At 41.0% G+C, this 23,320-nt stretch overlaps 1 protein-coding gene across 1 annotated transcript in view; it reads left to right on the top strand.

Moving 5' to 3' along the window:
• ADAMTS18 (ADAM metallopeptidase with thrombospondin type 1 motif 18) overlaps positions 1-23,320 on the top strand; it is a 76,803-nt gene that overhangs the window by 9,022 nt on the left and 44,461 nt on the right. The window contains exons 4-6 of the mRNA XM_062499652.1: positions 18,599-18,881; positions 22,080-22,279; positions 23,007-23,090. Of these exons, the coding sequence (XP_062355636.1) occupies positions 18,599-18,881; positions 22,080-22,279; positions 23,007-23,090 (567 nt within the window). The remainder of the gene's footprint in view (positions 1-18,598; positions 18,882-22,079; positions 22,280-23,006; positions 23,091-23,320) is intronic.

Raw genomic sequence — 23,320 nt, forward strand, 5'->3', positions numbered from 1 at the left:
GAGCAAATGGTGCTATCAAAACTGTTCCTAAACATTGGGTTTTTCCCCCAGGCTTATTCTCTCCTTACCCTATGCAGAACCAGAGCCCTGGTCATGATGACAGCTCTGTGACATACCTGCACTCAGTTGGGAGCTTGACTTTGATGCAATGTAGGCTGCTCAGTCATAACTACTTGGGGTGGTCACTGGAAGTTCTGTCACCAGCTCCAGGAGTCCCTCACATGTTTTGGCTCCTCAAATTTTTGTTTTTATGGCATTGTGTTGAAGTCCACAAGACATTTATGGTAATGTTTTCTAATTGTCAGCTTCTTAGGGATGGGTTTGTCTTTCTGATGCACAGCAGGTTCTTTACTATTTCAAAGAGAGGACCACTGGGACTGCAACAGGAGGGAAGACTGGAGGTCTAAAGACCTGTGGTTTGGAAGTTTGCAGTGCATGGATCAAGATAAAAGCTGGAAGTATGCTAGACAAAGGCATCCAGGGTGATGATGCCCGTAATATATCAATCAGTTCCTCAAGATCATTTCAGAGCTATTTGCATCTGATTTCATTCTCTCCTGAGCATTAGCACTGTTGTTGATTTACAGACATAGAGCTTGCTAGGGATTTTCTAGAAAACACCTGCTTTCCAGGAGCTCTGTGTGCCTCACTTTGTCATGGTCTTCTCCCAGTGAGCTGGCAGGGAAGTGGTTAAACTTAATTATCTCTGTAGTGTGAGCTGGCAGTGGACCTACAGTGAGTTTTAGCAGCTGAAGCCCATGCTTCAATATACTTTTTTTTCTAAAAAACACTCATTTTGTGTTAGGAAGGCTCTGATTAGCCCTTAAGTGGTATCTGAATTGAATTTTAATGGATAATTCCATTGCAAACAAGGTTTTCTTCTGTCTTTTTGATCATGTCACTGGGAGCAGAAATGTTGTTTTTTTTTTTCTTGCCTTTTCTTATCCCATTTTAATCCCAATTCTGTTGCTGCAGGTCTACCATAAATTACTGTATGCTAAAGGAATTTCCTATTGATTTGCTGTGACAGTGATTTGACCAGCTATGTGAATAGCTGATGGAAGCAGAACTTATCTTGGGTTCAGACAGCAGAGCATTGACTAAAGCTCTGAAGTAAACATTTGCAGAAGCAACCTGAAATCATAAAGCTTTGCAGCTCAGCACAATTTGCAAACATGTATTAATTAAGCTTCAGTGCTGGCTCTAGTCTGTGTTAGATGAGAACAACATCCTGGCACACAATGGGTTGACATCAGTAACCTTTTATTGTTTATCGTGCTCGGAAGTCACCAAGAATGAGGGTGAAGAAATGTCAAATAATCAGGTCAGATGCAAGTGAATGAGTCTTGATGGTTGAAGCTTGGTACCGTGGGAACCATTATTGTCCAGAGTAATTTCTGGAACATGCAAGTCGATTTCTTTTTTTTTTCAATGTTAGTTCATAAGCTGGGGAAATCTGCAAACAACTTATACAGTCACATGAAAACCCTTTTCATGCATCTTGTGTGGCTGCCTAGCTAGTGACTGCCAAAAAATGGTAAAAGACAAAAGTTGCATGACAAAGATAATAGGTCTTGAAGTTATTCCTGCTGCAATAACAAGGCCCAGCACAAACCTGCTTAAGAGAAGAGGAAGCTGAGGCAATAAAGTGATATTTGCTTGCAGAGACAATGGGGTGTTGCCTTTTCACTCCCCTGGGCATTCACATTTCAGGCTGCCCCACTCTGTACACAACACACTTGGGGCTTTATTCTTTGAGGGCTGGATTCTTGCTGTTCACAGTGGGATCACTTGAATGTTTGTGCCTGCCTGCCTAATATATGTTAATTGAAGGACTTTTGTGTCTCAACATCTTTATTAATATTAATGGAATGAGATTTTTAATGGACCTATACAAAATATGCTTGACCTAGCTTGAGCCCTCACTTTTGTTTTTATACTCTGCATCACAGTGTGGCTTCTGACTAATTTAAGAATGTAATATTATATTCTGTGGCAGAGTACACAAACTAATGAAACAGGGATTACTCTTCAGACCTGCAGTTTCCTTTCCATGAGATATAGAACTTACATAACACCAGAATGTAATTAGTTCTTTTTAAATCATGAAATCAAAAACAGATTTTCTTTTTTTTTTGTGCAAATTAGTGGCAAGATTTTTAAAATAATTCTTTCTTGACCAGACCTGTCTTGCTACACACTGTTTTTATTTGGTTTTTTTTTTTAAGGCAGAAATCATCAAAAGAGTAGGCCTTAAAATTAGGCTAGACTAAACGTCAAGAAATATTTCATATTAATATTTCTGTTAAAGTACAAGCTGGTCATGGTGGGGGATAGGTATAAGTGCTGTAATGCAGCATCAGAAAAGAAAGTTTAAACTTCTCTAAAGATACAGCTACCCAGTGTCATTTCTTGTTGACAGTTGACAAAAAGTTATGTTACTTGTTTTGTTAGATGCAAATATAAATGAAAGGTTAAAGTAACAGTCTTGGGTGAGGGCAGAGATTATTTTTGTTTTGCAGTCCACTGTGGATGATTATGGCATATACAAGAAAAGTGCTTCTGTCACATTTGTATTTTTTGTTACTTTTTCTGATAAAGTAGTCTTGTAGTCTGCTCAAGTAGTCCTTGTAGTCTACTCTACATTTCATTGTTTGTAATAAATGTCTCTGCAACCACTGTGGAGACTAGTCTGCCACAAGGGGGGATTCAGGCTCGCTCTGTCAGCTGGTTCTCTTCATGCTGGAGGCCATAAAGGTATTTTTTTACATTAGTGACATACCCACATAATGGTGGTGGGATTGTTATCCTACCCCAAGCAGCAAAAGCTTGAGCAAAAATGCAGAAAAAAGAATTTCCAGGCTGAGACAGCAGTGAGCTGGTGATGTCTGCTGATTCCTGCAGCCCAGTATCATCCACTCTTGTTGAGAGGTGTTTGCTGGTTGATGGGCTTCATCTAAAGCTCCTTGTGGTGAGTAAAAAGTTTTCTGATGACTGCTTTGGATCTGAACCTGGCCTTGGGAAGTGTCTTTTATTCCTTCCTACATCATTTTGCCCCTTGAGTCAGAAGGCACTCCACTTTTTTGGGACACACTGCTGCAACTGCTGTTTGGTTTAGAAAGATATTTTGGGAAGGGGAGGCACCACTGGCTCATCAAGAAAGTGAAATGTTTCAGTTGCTCTTGGTGAACTCCAAAATGCATATTGGACATTATCCAGGGTGGTGCTGTATAATCAGATTTCACTGAATCAGAAGTTAGATGGAGGCAAACAGCATGCTGAAGGGCAAGCCCCATCTGCAAGGTGAGCCTTGCTGTTCTCATGGACTGCTCAGACCAGCCCAGCCCAGCCAGGAGTGAGATGTGGCAGGAGCTCAGGCAGATTCCAGAGAGGCAGCTGCTGCTACTACTGCTGGAAAGTGCACCCAAGTGCTTGGCATGTAGTGCCTGCAGTTGCCAGAGAGGTTTCAGTGCCCTGGTGCCAAGTGCTGTCACTGCACTCTGCTGCCAGCATATCCTGGCAAGGCAGGAGTAAAGGAAGCACACTGGCCACCAAAAAAATGCAAAGCCATGAGTAAATGTAAAGAGGTTATTTGGCCTAACACAAACCCAGTCCTGTTGAAGTCAAGTCTGGTGATGGGAATAAAAGAGGATGGTACCTTTTTGAGACGTGTTGTCCTTGTTAGACAGGAGATGGACTTGGCAGGTTTTGAGCTGTGAAAATGTGCAGGAAAGTTACCAGATACCATTGCAGAACACCTGTAGGGGACAAGACCTCACTCATCTCCTGCTCATGGTAGGAGACCTGAGGAATTGCAGAGAGGGGAGCATGTTACAGAAACGATTAATTGATTCCTGTGTTTGCCAGAGAGAGCTGGGTGGTCATTTGAGCTGCCCGAGGCACAGAGCCCTGCAGTCTCATGTAATGAAGACCATGCCTGAGCCAAGGGACAGAGCAGGGTGCAGGTGGTGCCATGTGCTGTGAGCATCAGGATAATGCTATGGTGACAAAAGCTTGTGTTTCCTATCAGTAGGACAGTTGAAATACCAAGGAAAGGACAATTTGGACCAGCAGCTGAATTGGAGGGCTAATATGTCACCATGTATTACCAGTTAAAGCTAGGAACAAAAATGTGCCACTGTAGTCTTGGTCACTGAGTACTGCACTGGTTCTGTTTACAGGTCCTCAGCTTTTGGGTTATAGTGCCATCAGAAGGTTATTTTTGTTGTAGTTTTCCAAGCATTTCTTGAAAACTAGCTTTCTGGTGCACAGAACAGCACCACCACACTAAATTAATTGTAAATAGCTCGAGGGCTAAGGGAATAGCATATATATATATATATATATATATATATTTATTTTTTTTTTTGTTGTGGCTGGTCACATTATTTATTTAGTCATTTGAAAGACTACAGTTTGGGAAAGTCAGGAACCCACTCTGATGTGAGAAACAAAACAGAATGAAATGTTATTCATCCAGAATGAGGGTCTGTCTTCTGCAAACCAGCATTTGTGCATAACCAAGGTTGCCCTGCCTCCACAGCCCTGCTCCTGTGTTAGGATTAGCAAAAGATGAGGAATATTTCCCATTGGGAATGTTTCCTGCCCACCATGAGTCTGCTCAGAATGGTGCCCATATGCTCCAAAATATCTCCATGGATATTCCACATCCTTCAGTGACAGCTTAGCCTTTGGACCCAACTGCCAATAAAGAGGAATTTATATATTGATACTTACTTTTCTATACCAATGCACTGAATTGGTGCCTTTTCTTTATTAAACCTTTATTGCATGAAGGACAGTGAAATTCAGTGTCTGTTGTATCTGAAGTATTGATATATTTGCTTTTCTATAAAGGTGCACACAGCAATGCTGTTTATGGCTGTAGTCTCTTCTGCTGTTCTATCATTATTATTATGATTAAAAGCAATGCTTGTGCTTCTTTCAGGAAAGGAATTGCGTTTTTGAAGATAAGGTTGGTGTAATTTGCCTTTAATTTTTGTAGTAAGTGGAGAGCGTAGGTTTATTGCAAAATATATAATGTGGAGGATGTATATGAATGAGTCTCACATGACTTCCTTTATTATTTGTTAAAATGTTAAGAGTAAGTCACTGTAAATCTGTAAAGTGTTTTATAGAATGTATCTGCTATTGAAAACAAAAACTATTTTCTTTCAGATTGGTGAACCTTGCAAAAATTAGTATAAATTATCTGAAAAAACTATGGTCTATGTCCTATTTTAGTCAATTTGAGGGGTTCAGTGGAGGAGTATAAAGAGAAGCCCTGGAGGGGGGGGGTGGTCAAATGTGAGATCTTGGGCTGAAACTATTCTGACAGGATGGGGAGTGTAGCTTAAAGCCTCTCTTATCTTGCCACTGTTCTTGCTTGTGCTGCCTCTCCCCAGCAAGGTGCCTGACTGATTCACAGCAGCTGATGGGCAGTTCAGAATTACAAAGCTTTCAGTTTCCTTGCTCCTAACAGATAAAGAGGGTGGGCATTTCCTGATTATATGGTATACACTCAAAATATTTAAGTTCCCCATGGTGCTTTTTGTGCCTAATTTACTTCTCTAGCACATTAACACGGCTGGTTTTCTGCAGAGGGAGGAGTGTGTGGTGTAACATGCTGTGAAGAGAGGAAATGTTTCACAAGAGCTCCTTCTGGCTTTTCCTCTGTTTGCATTACCACCTGGAAAGAAGAAAAGGTGGAGGGACTGACTGATGATCCAGATGGATTGCAGAACAGTCACATCTGTGGTCGGATATGTTAAGCTGGGCAAATTCACACTGGGAAGTGGCAGGATTGCACTTGGGCTCCAGAAGAACGTGGATCCTCCTGCAGGAAAGTGTGTGAGCATGAAGAGTGCTGAGCTACCATCAGCCAGTAACCTTGGGGCAGGCTGTGCCCCTTCAGAGGCCACTGAGAGCCAGATTATTTTGGGGGAAAGTTTGGAATACACCAGTGTGAGGGATGTGGGGTGAGGACAGGCTCCAGCAGAGCAGATACCATCTGAGTATAATAAATCACAGGCTGTGCAGGTCACACGGAGCTTCAGAGAGACTTGGAGTGGGAGGACCACATTTATCACTTTTCCTGTGCACTTTTCTAGTTCTTGCCTAGGAAAGCAGACAAATGATCTCCTGTTTATGGGAGTTGGGTGCTTTGATGTACTAATTATTCCACTCATGGTACTTCTCAGCAGAACAAGCATGTCCTGACTCCCTGGGGAAGGGCTCAGGATGCAAGAGCAGCAGAAGTGCAGCATTTCTGTCACTGCTGGCTGTGCTGTGCAGCCAGCTCAGGTCCCTGGTGCCAGGATGGAGCAGAGAGCACTCTCAGGCCCTGGGAATAGGAGCTGCATTGAAGACTGGAGTGTCTGTGACTCTCACACATGCCCCTCATGTCCCAGTGCCTCTGTGACCCTGGCAGCACATTTCTCTTCTAGGAGCTTTTTTCTTAACCTGTGCTTAACCTGACCTTTGCTTAACCTACTGTTCAGTAGATTCATTGCAGAAACAAGGTCAGGCTGCTTAGGAAATTTTGCCTCCTAAATCTTCTGCTGATACAATTGGGGTTTTTTTACCATCCCTTTATAACTTCGCAGCGTGCTGAGCTGTCAACAAATATTTCCCTTGTCTTCACTGCATCTTTATTTCAGCCAGAAGGCCTGTAGTGTTTAACATAGTGGCAACATCTGTTCCGTAGATATCTGGTTATCTTGGACCAATTTAATATGAAGACTATCTCATAGAATAAAAAGTTGCTTTCAGGGACTACCTTCCCTTTGCCACTTAAATTTTCTTGTTTCCTGAGATCTCAGAGAACCTCACAGGGGAACTTTGAGCTTTGATCCACAGACTATACTTTGAGGGCCTGATAGATAAAGTATTGTGCTGAAAACGCTCTAGCGTACAGATGCTTTTGTGAAGAAATGCTGTTAACTTTCATGAAAATCCTGGCAAATGGTGTTTTCTGACATAACACATAATTGAATGGATTTCTTCAATGAAAAGACAATTAAATGCTCCCATGCTTTTTTCCCCACTGTTTTCTTAACTCATCCCTGCTAAACAGTTGCACCATTCAGATGCTTGTACTAAAGTCTGGTGATGGCAAAATCAGAGTAACCTATCATGACCAGCTCTGCAGGCCTGTTCAGGGGTACAAGTCAGACATGGGGCTGAATACCTGGAAAGGAGTGGTTAACACTCCAAATGTTGTTTTAGACCTGTGTGTTGGGCTCTGACCTTGTCACAGACAGCATATCAGGTGATGTAAATTGATGCATTGGGTTGAAAAATGGATTTACCTCACCTTACCACAACCTAGACCAACCTTAAGGTAGTATTTCTGTGCCCATTTAAAGACAGTTATGGCATTATGTTTGCTGCTGCCAAACCAGGACCTCTTTGTGGTGGGTTTTGCATGTTGTCACAGTTATTTCTACTACAGAGATTTAGAAAATAGTACCAAAAATTATTTCTCATTGAACTTTCATTTATAATGTTATTAGAAGCAGGAACTCTGGCTGGATTTGTCACAGACTAGCAGAGTTTCATATTTACTGCAGCAGAGCAGTAATAGCATGTTCACCCTTGGGCATCATTCCCTTAAAATAGAAGCTGAGACTAATTTGTGGGAGAGGAGTGAATGAGTGCACAGCTTTAGAGCAGGCTCAGGGTGGGTGTAGAATGGCTGAGCAGTGCAGATTGGTTATTGATTTGGCTACAAGGAGGAAAACAGAGACTCTCTGGACGCAGGGTGTGCTTGGCAGTGTCAGATGGTGGAGGCAGGTTTTGTCACTGTAAACAGGGCCTGCAAATACGAAGCTTTTTCATGCCATGGAATGTAGATGTAAGTTATTACGTTTATCTTAATAAATAACTATTTAAATACCCATGTAAAGTAAGATCTGGATGCTGGGGGGTGTATGTTTGGTCATGGGAGTGTTATGTGGACTTTCCACTGTACAGGTTTTTAATGTTACGAAAACTGAGGAAAGGATGCGATCTTATTTCAACTTAGTGGATTTCTGGGATGTTGCAGCCTTGTATTTTGGGTTTAAGTGTGTGAATTACAGTCAACGTGTTACTGTTTTACCTTTTCTTGGTGGTGAGAAGAGATTCAGACGCACCTAGGCTGCTGTTCTGCTTCAGAGAGTTTACTACAGCAGAAGAGCAGAGGATGCCATTGATTCTTCCCTGCTCTGCCTTTCACCGTGGTGCCTTTCACCCCCAGTGCAGAGGGGTGGTTGATGGAGTGGCTGTGTGGTGTTCCATCCCCATCCTGAGGGCTGGGGCTGCGGCTTAGAGTAGAAAAGGTGGAAGCACTTTAACACAACAGCCTAGGCCAGGTCAAATGTCAGCCTTCACGAGTCTCTCATGAGCATTTTCTGCATTGATTACAACAGCCTGCCTATTAAACTGATAAATAAGGAACAGAGAAGCTGAAATGCTGAAGAGCAGGGAGTTTAACCCAGATAACCCAGGCGCCAGCCTGACATTTGCACTCTTGGGCCATCTTTGCTTCTTGTTTTCCATTCCCTTAATGGCTTAAGCTCTTTTGTTTCACTCCCTTTCTCCTTCCCACGTAGATATTTCAACATATGGATCTGTCTGTGTATGTGGAATATCAGCAAAGCTGATACTTTGCTCCCTACAGAGTTCCTTGTGACCACTCTCTCATGTAACTAATCCATAGCAATGTATACTCCAACAAGGAAAATTAAAAGGTTGGGAACCACTGACCTAACTTCTTAGTAAGCAATACAGCTGGCAATCAGATGTAACTTGAGCTCCTCGTTATTGGAGCTGCCTGAGCTATTCATAGCAAAGCAAAATTGCTAAGGGAATTGAGCTGGATTTATTTTGTTTGAATGCAAATTATCCCAGGTCAGACAAGCTCAGATCTTCTGCCCCCTCAAATTCATTTGCATCAGCTCTGGCAGGGCAAAGCTCATATCTGGAGGATCTGCACTGGGGAAGTGTGGGTATGGGTAGGGAACCTCCAGATGTGGAGAGCATCTGCTTGGGGCTTTGGTGCAGTTGGGTGTAACTCATTGCAGTCCAGAGTCCTGACCAGAGTGAAGGTTCTGCCATCAGGTAGCTCCAAGTGGTGTCCCATGCCTGGGCAAGTGTTTCTCTCTATTGTCTGCAACCTCAAGAGCGTGTCCTGTAAGGGAGAGGGAGTATTAAGCCTTGCCTAATTCTCACTTACAATGTGAAATGTTCTGAAGGGTCCAGTTGCCAAAGTCCTATCATCACAGGAAAAGCTGTGTTTTCACTAAAAAAACCCCAACCCCACTTAACTTTGATTCTAGTATACATGATTATGAAGGGTAAAAAAAAGCCTCTTAACAACTCAGCTGAAAATGGTTCAAGAAATCAGAACATAAAACACTGAAGCCCTTTGGCGTGATTTAAAAAAAAAAAATCTCATAATTTATAGTGTTGTTTCTTGCAAGGCCTGATTCATGACTTTTAATGTTTGGAGTTGCCTGTCTGGTAGGGAGGAATGTTGCTGATCAGAAACACTCAAGCAAGCATCTGTTAATGCTAAGTACCTAAGGAAAAGGAATTTTCAAGTACTGATTTTAGTTATATATCATCAGGTTGTTTTTTGGGTTTTTTTTTTTTTTTTTAAAGCTGTTCATTTTCTGTGTCACTCTGCCCTAATCTTATTGGTTCTGCCTTTATTAGCACTCTAGGAGCAGCAGCTTCATTAAGAAGGCATGCACTTTCCCTAGAACATTGGTACATCTGAGCTCCAGCCCTGTAAAATTGATTAGCTGTACACAAAGAGGGGGGAGAATCCTGCCAGAACATTTTCATTTCACCTAATCCTTTGAGCAGCATAAATACTTCATAGCAAACCCTCCTTAGGGTGAAATGCCATGTCCGAAGATCTGGGCATCTTGAAGGCACATTTCAGCTATTTAGGAGGGGTGTAAATGGTGCTTTTGTTTTGTGCTGCTGCAGAGAAAGGCAGGACAGAGAGAGCTGCATTTCCTGTACTTCTGAAAGTTTCTGAAGGTGAACCTGCTCTCACCCGGAGTGTCTCCTGAAGCTTTGCACGTGGGATGTTACATCAGGGGACACACTAAGCTACCCTCTGAAGTCAGTTTTTCTGTTTTTCTTGAGGTACCCTAAGTAACTAATCAGCACATGACAAATAGTGGGCTGCCTCTTTTTAGGAAAAGTGAAGCATAAACGCACTCATTAAACAATCCTGCTCTTTCCTGTCTGCTTTGTGATGGATTTCACAACTGTCATAACTAATAAAAGCTCTAGATTTTATCTTGCAGTTGCAGGGCTTTGCTTAAACAGGCCATACCCAAGTGCTTGTACAGCTACCAAGGTTCAATTTGAGCTGTTGGTTTTAGCTAATTGCCTTCCAAAACCTTTATAGGGAGCCAAAGAGCCCTACTGATGGAATTGTAAATGAAGTGATCCTGAGTGTAACTTGGTAAATATTATTGGTGTATAGTTGGTGTGGTTATGCTGTAGTTTGCATTAATATTTTTCTTCTATTAATTTATCATGCCTACTCCTGGGGTGTGGTTTGGTTTTTTTTTTGTTGGTTTTTTTTGCGCTTTTTTTTTTTAAACCCAAAATGAGAAATGAGCGAGCTCACATACTGACAAGCAAGTATTTAATCTGTGGCAAAGCAATCAAATTTGTGTTAGTTCTAGAATATCTCATTACCGTGCAATAAATACCAGTTTAATACACTCAAATACCAATGTGACTGGTTCAATTACCCTAAGTGGAGGAACAAATAAGAATATTTCCTTATTTGCCATATGCTGATGGGGGTTGCATAAAGATGTTTGAAACAAGCTCAGTCAGCTGCAGAAATACAAAGGCACTATTCAGAGATAACGCTGGCTTTGTTCATATAGGAATAATTAAAGACATGCAATTTTGTTACCTTGTTTTAATTGCTGACTGCTATGCTTAGCACTTCTTTTGAACAACCAACCAGAGTAGTCTTTCATGTCTAACTCAGGCTGGCAGTTTAAACCTTGCACTCTCCTTCTGTCAGATCATCAGGTAAGAAAATGCTATATTGTTAAGAATCCTTAACATTTTACATTTGCAAGAAATCTACATTATGTTAGGAAACAGAATAATTGAGTTAATTTTTTGAGTCAGATTCTAAAGAAAAATGCCATCTGCTGACAATTCTCAAGTCAGAAAAGGCAACCAATGATTCTAATGCTTCTTTCATGATAAAAGAAAATATTTTAGTATGTATAAGGGCCATTAACTTAAGCTAAACATTTGCAGTGGTACAGAGCCAGGTATTCCAGTCTGGTGAAAATCAGTAAAGGTCTGCTGAGGTTATTCTCATCAGCCAAGGACCTAGTTCCATAAAGCATCACTTTGTACTTCCCTGACTCTGGGGCTGGCATCAGGAACTGCCCATTTACAGGCTTGATACTTTTCTGGAGGATGGGTGAATTTTTTGGCAAACATAAAAGCTAGGGAAAAGTTTAGTTAACTTAAATTCTCTCTTCTCTTCAGTGTGTTCACATGCCTTTGTGCTGCCGGGTTTGGGATAGGATCAAAAATGAACATGCTCTGAGTTTTACTCGTGGGATTTCTGACTTCAATAATACATGTGTATTATTGGAAACCTCATGAGAGTCCATTCTCACTAGTTTCCCAGAACATTTTCTTTCCCAAATTGGTATAAAAGCACTCTGGAAATGCTTGCACAGACAATGTTCAGCTCAATGGGTGCTTAACACTCTGTAAAAGTCTGTCATTAATTTAACAATCTGTGTATGGATTTTAGGCTCCAGACTTTTCATTTTGTTGGTGGATCATGGGTTGTGTCCCTGTCACGGTGTCCCAGAAGCTTGTTCCATTTACCCAGTGCTTCAGTAACGTGGGTGCAGTTGTGTAAGTGCCCTTCTCAGGGGGAGAGAAAGAGCCAAAAAGCCCCTCAGCCTTGTGGCTGCTGCTGTCCCCTCTGCAGCTACCTCCCAGAAAAGGGGCTGTGGGTCAGAGTGGAGAGGGAAGGAACTCCCTTAACTACCATGATTTACTGCCATTGGCTTGGCTGTTTGCTCCTGATGCTTCCCCAGGGTAAAAATATCTTTCACCTCAGCAACACTTTTTGCAATTCAGCCCCTTTCTCCTTTCCAGATATGCTGCTTGTCAGTTTTTTCTACCTAATTTCACATCTTAATTTGCTCATTTTGATTATATTTTCCAGAGCATTGACATTGTGACCCTAACTTGAGAGGGGCTCAATAAGCCATCTCTCAAAGTCAGTCAGTGCTATCGGGTATCTGCAGTTCCAGGTCAGGCTGTACTATCCTGCTGGCTATAATTCTTGGAAGTAGTTTTGCTTATGACTGTAGTAAGGTTATAGTCTCACATATTTTTCAGACTACCAACTTAACCCATCCCAAGAGGTGAATCTACTTCATTACATGTTCCCAAAAGAAACAATCATTTATTTAAACTGCTTACATGATGCAGGATTGCTCTGAACTGCCTTGTGATGGTGTTGGTTGAATACCCTTGGTCTGGAGGAAAGAGGAATTCATAAGACGGATGTTGGCAAACTTAACAGGACTTTATTCTTCCAGGGATTCCTTGGCATGAGTAAGAAAATGATACGTTTACTTCATTTTCAAGGCTTAACCCAAAACCTGTTCTAAGTAGCTGGCACTTTCCCTGCTGTCTTGGCAGGGTTTTGTCTCTGCTAGTGCACAGGGACTGCCACCTCCTCACGGGTCTCTCCGTGGGGACATTTGAAGTGTTCCTGAAATGGCTGCTGCCATTACGAACTCGCTGCTATGAAGTGCTGTGTCCACACGTGGATGCTGCGCTGTGCTTCACTCCACACCCAGGCTCTGGGCAGACCTGTGCCTCCTGGGCTGGGCTGGCTTGCTCTGAGCAGAACACCATGTGCTCCAGGCAGGAACGGAGGGATGGTGGCGAACGTGGGGGTGGTTTCTGTACTTGGCGAGGCACTGCCACGACCTGCTCATAAAACCCAAGGGAAAGGCATCCTTCATCTCCCCTCGCTCTGGGGTGGAGTCTGAGCAGAGGTACAGGAGTTACGGGGAGCCCTCTCTCCCCTTCTAGCACACCTTGTTGTATGTCGGTGTTTAAAAATTGACATCTGCCCAATTCCAGAGACCAGTCTGGGCCAAAAGGCAGCTCCTGGCTGTTGTCAGGGAGCTCTGAGCTGTGTGTACAGCTTTGTGTTCTCTGGGTCTCTGCCATACCCTCTTCTGGCTTCCAAGCTGCCCTTGGTTCCATGTGGGAAATGGTCTGCCCAGGTGGGACAGCTGAGTGAGGGCAGTCTCTCTTCCAGCAAGGGAAAGCTTTGACTTTTTTCCTTTGTTAACTTAACAGAACATCAGGGCAGGAAACAAGAGTTTGATGAAAATGTACTGTAGATAAGGTAATTTCATGAGTCTTCTCTCTGCAAAGTGAATGAGAAAAAACTCCAAAATGCAGTAACATGAGATGGCCCCAACCACATTGTGATGTGCATATTCGATTTCTAGGAATCTTTGGCCTCAGATGGTTTTAAATAACCAGCAACCATAGTTCATAGGTCATCTGCTCTCCTTATTCTTGGTTTTCCAGGGAAGTTCTTAGTTTACATTTTTATGTTTTTTAAGTAGAACTAAAAACTGTACTTTATGTCTCTGTACTTCATGTTCTGTAATTCTTGTTGGGATGTGTTTGAATCAGTGATTTGGGTTTTTTAGGAGCTGGACAGTTGGGAAATAACAGAAGTCTTGGATCAATGTCCACTGGAGTCTGTGGAAAGCTTTATGCCAATTTCAGTTGGCCTTTTGTCAAGTCTTTTAAGACTTTTCATGAATATTTGGAACTATTTAAATGGGTGTGAAATGACATTTAACTCTTCCTTTTTAGTGAATTTTCATCTTGAGCACACTCACACCCACATAATGGTATAGATTTCATTGATTTCTTTGGCCATTGTTTTAGTTAAGACACAGCAAGTTTTTAGCACCTTATTTTATGTATATGCTCTTAACACTAAATAAGGCAATCTGGGTATGAGTAGTATTCCTTAGGAAATATGTGCATGCTTTTTAGTACTACATTTAGTTGAGATACTCTTGTTTTTGTGCAAGCTGCACAGACTTGACATCAGTCTGTATTAAGTAGTTATGTTTAGCAGAGACGCTGCAGTTCAATTATTCATCTGTTTTAATTCTCAGCTTCATTTTGTTAGGCTTTTACCTCATTATTTGCATCTGGTTTCGGAAACTCCTCTAACTTTAATATGCATAGAGCTGTTGCCTTCAGTTTAATTAGCATGCAATGAAAGTGCCTTGTATGCAGGGAACCCACAGCCACGAGGTCTTTCTAGTCTGGAGTGAGGATTTGTCTGCTCCCTCAGCACTCAGCTTTGTTAAATTAGGGAAGAGAAGTAGAAGTTCTGCAAATCCTTCACTCACTGTCACTGCTCTGCTTTTTATGGAGAGTCTGGTTTTTCCAGAGATGCTGAGACACTGGGGTGAGTTAGGTTTACAGGCTTTTAAGCTGCCAAAGGCTCTACTCTAAGAACACAGGGGAGCAAATGGGAGCAGCCTCTGCAGTTCCAGAGGCCAGTGAGATCTGTTAGGGACAGATATGTCAGTGTGTGACCGAAAATTCTTCCATGTGGATTGAAAATCAGTAGAAGATCTACCTGATTTTGTACAGTTAAGATGATCTTTTTCAGTAGTTTTAAAAAAATTCTACTTATTTTTCAATTTATTGTCTGTGTTCAATTAAAACAATCTTTAAGTAGATACCATGTTGTCATTAGCCTTGTCCAAATCTCATTTTGAAGTTGTTCTTCATTTTGAAATACACCAAGAAAACAGAACAAGTTCCTTACCTTGGGGATTCCACCCAAATACTGAGGAATTTCACAGAGGTCCATTGGATCTGAAAATTCCTTTAGCCCAGACCTAAAGCAAATGTTTTATAACAAATGATGAGAGGGGGAGGAATGCTGCTTTTTTTTTTTCTCTTCTCTGCAAACAAGCTGCAAGTTCCTCTAAATTATTGATTCAAAATTATTTGCTAACCACACAGGTCAACCCATGTCTTTCCATTTTCTTTCCAATGGCATGGAATATTCCTTCCAGAAGGATAGCAAATATGTGTTGTGAGGGAAGAAGAAAACAACAAATTCCAACTGAGCAATCTCTTGGGTGTTCCTTCCCACCATATTCTCACAATTATTGCTATTATTAGTGATAGCCACAGTGGGATACAGAAGGAATAGACAGGAGTCCCTGGCCTTTTTCATGCTGTGTTGTCTAGACTTACAAGAATGTTCGATTTTGTCATTCTGCTTCCTCTTGTGGTGTTATGATTGCAGAGAATCTGAAATAAAAATGGAATTTTGACCTATCTGACCCTATTCTCATTGTGTCCTAAACCCATCAAGGTTAATGGAAAGTCATTCTTGATTCAAGGAAAATCACATGTAATGCATAAAGCTATGCTGGACGTAGAAAACTGAATGTATTTCCATGACTGTGTTTGACTGAAGTATTTGAGCTGGATGAATACATTGAATCTAACTTACAATTATGGAGATGCTTCATGTATTTACAGAAAAAGTTCCCAGGAGTACCCAGTAGCCAAAATCTGACCTTCACAGCTGGAATTCCTTCATGGTGTAAAGCTAGGAAAGAGGAATGTGTGTCAGTCTCTTGCCTCTGTGCTGTGGCATTTCTCAGCTGGTGTGTTTGCCAGCCAGCGCAGTGGAGCCATAGGCCTCTTTGCTTTACCCAATTTAGGGTAAAATTGTTTACTACAATTTAAGAACCTGCAGGAACAGGACCTGGCAGTTGTCCCATTGCCCCCTATGCAGTGCTCCAGAGCACTGCAGCTGTGTCTGAAGCCGGGTCAGCATTCTCTGCATTGCTTTGGAATTCCCAAAATGATTAATTCAATACGAATCCTTGAAACCATCCCATGCCTGGAAAAAATGGCAAATGGTGTGTGATTGAGTGAGTGCCCAGACTGCTCTGTGGCACTTCCCCTTTCTTCTTGACAACTTCACAACTTTGTAAAACTGGATGCTATCAAAAACTGGATGCTATCAAAAAGAAGGTATCTTTCATTCACACAGCATTTTTCAACTTGGAGGATGAGTTTGATGTAAAACCCAAAGGAAAAATGTCTTGTTGGAGATTTAGGGTCATTTCTGTTGGAAAAAAGTGACTACATTTATAAGGCACTCAGTCAGCTACAGCCCTGTAAAGGTGCAGCAAAATACAAGCAGGGCCCAGAATTCAGTCACTTCTTTCCCCCCACCATGAATTCTCAATCCACCCTTATAACATTAAATATAGAAATGATGTTTGGGGCTGAGACTTTGTGTGCATCACGGACAGTTTCTTACAGGAAAATGTAGAACCCCCTTTTTTTTTCCATATGGTTTGAATCATTTACAAAACAAATCCTACAGGAATAATTTCAGATGTGGAAATCTTTAAAATGGGGAAATAAGAACCAGATTCACTACATTTCTCTTTTACAGTGAAAAAAAATTCCTTAGCAGTGCCCAATTATCAGAGCCTCCTAGATAAAGATTGCCTCTCAGAACCACTTGTAAATTGTATGATGACATGCATTATAAATATTAAAATATTAGTCATCTTCCCTACAGGAAAGTACTTTGACATGACCAAATGTGATCTGACATTTGAAATATGCCAACTTATTGCAGTGAGCAGGCGAGTTAAATTCCTATCAATTATTTAAAACCTGTCTTTCATTGAAGGAGGCAATTTTAACCCTCTTTTAGAATGTTGAGTAGATACAGGCTGAGATACATAATTAGGAATTCATGTTGAAGAGAGGAGAATGGGAAGATTGTGGATCACAGTATAATGTGTGTTTTGTTATTGTTATTCAGAGGGCAATTAGACCCTCTCGGTTCATAATTCTCAATCTCTTCTACTGTCAAAATTGAGATCACAGTGTGACTTTATGAGCACTGTTCTTGGGCCCCTGTGGAAGATGCTTGCACTGGGGAGTATTGCAAAGCTGCCTTTGATTTGGATCAACAGCAGAGAATTTCTATGAAAAGAGCACAGTGGATGACTGTAGTCTGTTGAGGACCTGTAGATCTTGAATAAATCTTTCCAGCTGGAATAGACTTAAAATCAATTTCGGCATTAGTTTAGTAAGTGGTTAAAGCTGTGAAGATTCAGATGTAACTTTCAATTTTCACTTGCTTTGCACTGTGTTGAGTTTTCCTCATGGGAAACAGTTCTTGAAGCACAGAAAATTCCACAAATCCTGAAAAAATACAGTGCTTACATTAGGCATTCAAACTGCTCTTCTTGTGATATCCATGGCATTTAGGCCCTGGGAGGTTGCAGTAAAGATCCATTTCAGAAGGGAAGAGGTGATGCATGTGACATGTCTGCATTTTCAATGACTTTTGAGGAAGGAGATGGAATCATGGTCTTGGAGGACTCAAGATGTGGGGCAAGATGGTTTGCAATTGACATATGTTTGTCTGCACATATTTTTCTGAAGCCTGAGAGATATGTAGTCCTCGTGGGATGTCAGTTTTGGCAGGAGGGTGCTGGCACATGGTAGAGCCTCACTGATCCAAACCAAAAATCTGTATCTAGTATTACGTATATAATGTAATAGAATTACCTGATGAAACTTATTTTTGGTTTTTGACTTGGTAAAAAAGGGTGTTTATTACAACATGTTTTACAAAACCAAGAAATGAAATAAAATCATAACTGATTAATGAGCTGCATGGAAATACTTCCTCAGTGCCACCCACATTTCCCTGGCCCTGCTCCTGGAAACACTTCATCACATGTGCAGTTTTATGCACAGATCCTATGTGAAAACTACAGTGTAGTTTTCCCATACTTGTGTCTTTCAGAGATCCAAAAAGGAAAACAATCAGATACTTGCCTTTAGTGATTAGCTTTCCCTTATAAGAGGCTATAGATTTTGCATTATATGTAAATTATTATTAAATTGCAGGGAGTCAATTACTGTATGATGGTGCTTAAGTGTTCAGATGCTTCAGCTCTGTGCTGCTGACCTGTAATGTAATTTGCTACTTGGAGCACCCTTCAGTCTGGGACTCTGTTTGGTAATACCTTCTTGTGAAAAAGCTGCAAAACTTAATTCAAATATTTTCTTCTATGATGTGTGCACTTATGAGAAGCTGTATTTTCCAAAAGCATTTCCTTTTTATGTGTATCCTGCACACAAACACCCACACAAAAACTGTACTGTGAGGAATGGGTTAATATTGCATATGAAACTATCCATGCTATTGTGTGAAGGTGCTGTGCTGCCCGTCCCACAACATTCCTGGTTTGTGTTTTTCCAAATGAGAGACTTGGTCATCTCCAAAAGGAAACGAAGCATATTGAAATGTGAGGAGTATCCAGATCGTACCTTGAATAGTCTATAACTTGAGCAGCTAACCAGTGTTGAGGTGCACATTGTGGCCACTCTGGGGTTGCAGGAAAGTGGCTCGGGGGGCTGGCGTGTTCCAGCTGTGAGCCTTGGCAGCCTCCTCTCTAACCTGTGCTACCGTCTCTTTTTTCAGTCAGGTTTGATACGGACGCGGCAGATGGAGTTCCTGATCTCTCCGTTACCTCAGCAGCTGGCACGGGAGCACAACTACACGTCCCCCGCCGGGCACCACCCGCACGTGCTCTACAAGAGAACTGCTGAGGGGAAGGTGCACCAGTCCCCAGTGCAGCCCTGGCCCAAATCCTCCCCTCTTGGCCATCGCAGAACGCGCGCATCCCACAAGTATCACGCGCGAACGAGCGGCTACCGCCACGGAAGGTTTCAAAAGCAGCATTTTTGTGGACGTCGCAAGAAATGTATGTAAGGAAACTTTCTCTCCTTTCTTGAGGTAGTGGTTGTTTCAGGCTGTGTGGTGGTCCCGAGGTGTGCTTCACATCCCTTTGGGATGGAGACGTAATAATGTTAAATCATATATTTCTAACGCGAAACGCATGTGAGAAACTTGAGTTTTCCTCTAAGTTCATGGAATCATCTCTTTTATTAAGCTGTCAGAATTATTGCTTGTACTTTTCCTAGATTAAAAGATTCCAGTGGTGATTTTTATTTTTTTTTTTAGGCTGACATATTTTTCAGTAAGCAGTTGTGCGCAGTGGTGGATGCCAAGTCCCTGAACTTCTCTCTGTTAGATTGGGGATAAAAAATTAATTTGGCTTGAAGAGGAGGAAAAAAGCCTCAAAAATCATTAATTTCTAAGAGGACAGAGAAAAAGTCTTTCAGAACTCACCATTTGATAATGAAATTTTCAGCAACTGAGATCTTCAAACAGAACCACCCATGTAAATTGTTAAATAAGATTTTGGAGCCACGTCTTAAAAAATATATTGAAACATATTATCCTGCCAAGATCCATTCTGAGTCCTTCATTGGGCCCTCGAATTGCAGAACATTTTAAAGTCCCCTTGGACCCCATATGTCTACTTTTAGCATTCAGTTGAGTCTTTTTGAAAGCTGATCAGCTTCTGAGCTGAGGTTCTTAATGCGTGTCTCCAGGACTGAGAACAGTATTGAAAACAGTGCCTCAGTCCACTTATATTCTTCCAACTTCCTACTGAAGTTCTGAGAAAATGAGCAGCTTCCTTTTCGAAAGGTGTGTAAGGAAAAAGGAGAAAATAAACAGAAGGGAAGGAATGAGAAAGGAGTCAGTGGGAAAGGCGGCTGGCTGAGACTAAAGCCTGGAAACAAATGCCTTGTTAAAATTTCAGAAATCCTTCCCCCCAGGTTTAAAAGCCAACCCTCAAATGCCAGATGCACAAGCCTGTGATTCAACCTGTAAACATTTGCCTTCTAATGTAATCCAAAATTGCCTCATTGCATCCTCCCTTTCCCTCCTGTCTGGTTTTCCTGCTGCAGAGCAGTGCTGATTGTGTTCTGTTGTCTTCTCTGCTCTACACTGGCCCATTTTGTTTGGATTGTCCACTGTGAGTTTGTGCTTTATTTACTGTTCCTCCTGTGACTGCCTGTCCAAAATGAGAATTATCCATGCCCTCTTGAGCTTTCACACACTGCTTATCCCTATAACAGATGAGAGCATTTTGAACACTGTATTTATATGACCTCCTGGGATGTGAGAAGATATTATTCTTATTCCTATTTTATAAATGGGACTCACAGACACTGGAGAGGTCAGGAGTAATCAGTGATTCTGGGAACCAAATTGAGAAACTGACATTTTCTTTAAAATACTTGGTGTTTTTGCAAGTCTACATGTATATCTATTTATTCAATAATTTCACTTACAGCTGTGAGCTCTTAGCTGCATATTCAAGCAGGTTTTATGTTAAATGAAGAACATGCAATTAGCATCCAACTGTGATGAGTTTAGTAAAAGTGATTTACCCATCATTGTTTAGGAACTTGATGTCAAACACACTCTTAAGATCTGATTCAGCAAGGTGGCATTTAAGTACCTTACCCACAAAACTCTTTTCACACCCAGTGGTATTTCACTTTGTGCAGTTCATACCTGTAACCTTCTGAGAGGAAGAAAGGAGTTCTAAAAAATAACAACTTATTTCCAGACCCAACCTTGGTTAATTGATAGAACAAATCAATATCATGTTCACTGAACGAAATGCAAATAAAATCATGTGTCATTGGTTAATTGAATAGAGGAAAATACAGAATGTGGAAGAAATTACCCCAGCAAATGGAACCCTTTTTCTATGAGTATTTTATTTATTTATTTTTAATTTAAATTTTTACATTGTTTTCCTGGTCATATTCTGAGATCTGGAGTCATATCAATTTGAGATTTTCAGTGAAATCCAATCTGGTCACCTGGATTAGAGTCTCAGTTTGAATGAAAATAATACCTGGGCACTGATGTGCCTTGAATTGAGCACTTCTCTCTTGGGTGAGGCCTGTCCTTATGTCTTATGCTTCCAGAAAAGAAAAGTTCTTTGAGCTTGTAAAGGATGGCTGTGTATAACAAGTGACACATTTGAAAACCACCACAACCTGGTCCTTTGTATGTTAAATGCACATCAAAGTGCTGAGTTCTTGAAATGAATGCAGTGCTGTGCATTTTGTGGTTGTTCTTGATTTCCCAGTTTGGCGTGGAGGAAAGTAGCTCTGTTTTAGCTCTTTGGAATAACTTTCTGATGAGGCACAGGCAGGATTTTTTTCATTACCTGAGGCTCCCTCACTTGTGTTGTTACATCCTGTGTCCAAAAAAACCCCATTGTTACCTAAAGAGTTTGTTAAAGTGGCCTTTGAGTTAATTCTTGATGCAAAGGCAGTGTAGGTTTATGCAGAAGAACCTGTGGATAGCAGGAGCACTGTAGGATGTGGGAGATGGATTTCTCTTCCCTATTTCTGGTTCCCTGAAGAACTGGAGTAGAAACCATTCTCCAGATGTGCCACTGCCTGTGCTGCACCAACAGAGAGGGACAAAATGCACCCTGGAATTGGGATAGGCACTGCCTGTTGTCCAGCCCTCCTTGGTGTTGCCTGACATTTCCCTGTACTCAACAAATACATTCCCAGCAGGAGTAATCTCTCTGGCATTTTGGCATGGGAGGGCAAAGTCAGTCCCAATATCAGGCTGGCAGGAATTTACTTGTGGAGTGTATCTGATTTCTGTACTGCCCGTGCACATCTGTTGTGGAAAGGACTTTTTTGCCAACTGCTATGTAAGTAACACATGCCAAACACCTCAAGAAGTTATCAAAAGGACAGGGAAAATGCAGATACTCTCTTAAAAATTCTGTTGTATTTTTTTGCACAGATGCTACCATTTTATTAGATTGATTCCTTATTTTAAACTGCTTATTGGATATGAATGTGGTTCTCCCATTTCCTTCTCTCCCTGTAGCAGCCCTTCCCTCAGGAATGAATCAGGTCTTTTTTAATAAATATGGGAGAACTCAGCCAGAAGTATTAAATCACATGCTATAAAAATAATCTAAGGCTTTAAACCTGTGATACTTCATTTTCTGATGAAACTGTTCATGGGTGATCTGAACTCTTTCCAAAACAGTTTTATTTCCTTTTAGATGCACCCAAGCCACCCACAGCAGAGACCTACATTCGCTCAGATGAGTATGGGACTTCTGCAAGGTTCAAAAGATCATCTGCTAAAATTCAGAAAAATGGAAGCCTAAATGTTGAAACCCTTGTTGTGGCAGATAAAAAAATGTTGGAGAAACATGGCAAGGAAAATGTAACAACATATATCTTAACAGTCATGAACATGGTAAGGTGTGGTGTTGCTGAAGTGTCTTTTCTCTGGGGAATATTGTTGTGTCAGAGTAGGATCTTCATTAAACCAGTTCTGATAACAAAAAGAGCAGAGACACCTTATGCAAGTCTTTCTTCAAGCCTCAGCTAATGTAGTACTTATATCAAAAAGTCTTTAAATGCACATCTTTAGAACATCACAGCTCTGGCAACAGTAAAAAAAAAAAAAAAAACCAGAGTAAAAAAAATTAGAAACATTTAAAATGTTAAATTTTAAAATACTTCCTGTGTAGCACAAAAAAGGCAGATACTCTGGAACTGAAACTTTCATTTAGTATTATGAAGCTTTATCTCCTAGAAACACTTATTTGAGAAAGGACAAATATATTTCCATAAAATTGATATAATTTGACTAGAAATATGTTTTCATGCATGGCCTTGCTCTTTAATTTTGTACTGCAGAACTTGAGCTTGAACTTTGGCCTTAATTGCACTTGATCCAGGAGACCAAGGACAGATCAAAGCCCATTGAAGTCAATAGAAGGTTTTCAAGTTTTTGACTAAGTGTATTTGGGGCATATTTCTTCTGGTTTGAGCTCTTGTGGATTAATCCTACAAGGTATATAACTCCATTAGTTAGTACTGAAAACTGAAGACCAAGGCCATAACTCAGTACACATGTTTAATCTATTAAAAAGGGATTATGCACATAGGTGATATTTCCTCTCCAATAATCATTGCAGGTCTCTAGTCTGTTTAAGGATGGAACAATTGGAAGTGATATAAACATTATTGTTGTGAGCCTGCTTCTTTTGGAACAAGAGCCTGTAAGTTGTATCAGAATTTTTGTCTGAGCTACTTCATTTGCTGCTGTGGGGAGCATTTGCTGCATTGGGAGCACTGGGTGCTCCCACATTATATGCAGGGAGGTTTCTTAAGACACAGAGTGTGAGAAGAAGATTAAAACTGCCAAAATCTCCAAAATGACACTTTCTACTTTACACTGCTTCTTGGGTTTTGATTCTAAATTCTTCATTTCATATAAATACTCTTTAGA

The sequence above is a fragment of the Cinclus cinclus genome, chromosome 11, assembly GCF_963662255.1.
Source record: "Cinclus cinclus chromosome 11, bCinCin1.1, whole genome shotgun sequence".
In the NCBI taxonomy this organism is placed as follows: domain Eukaryota; kingdom Metazoa; phylum Chordata; class Aves; order Passeriformes; family Cinclidae; genus Cinclus; species Cinclus cinclus.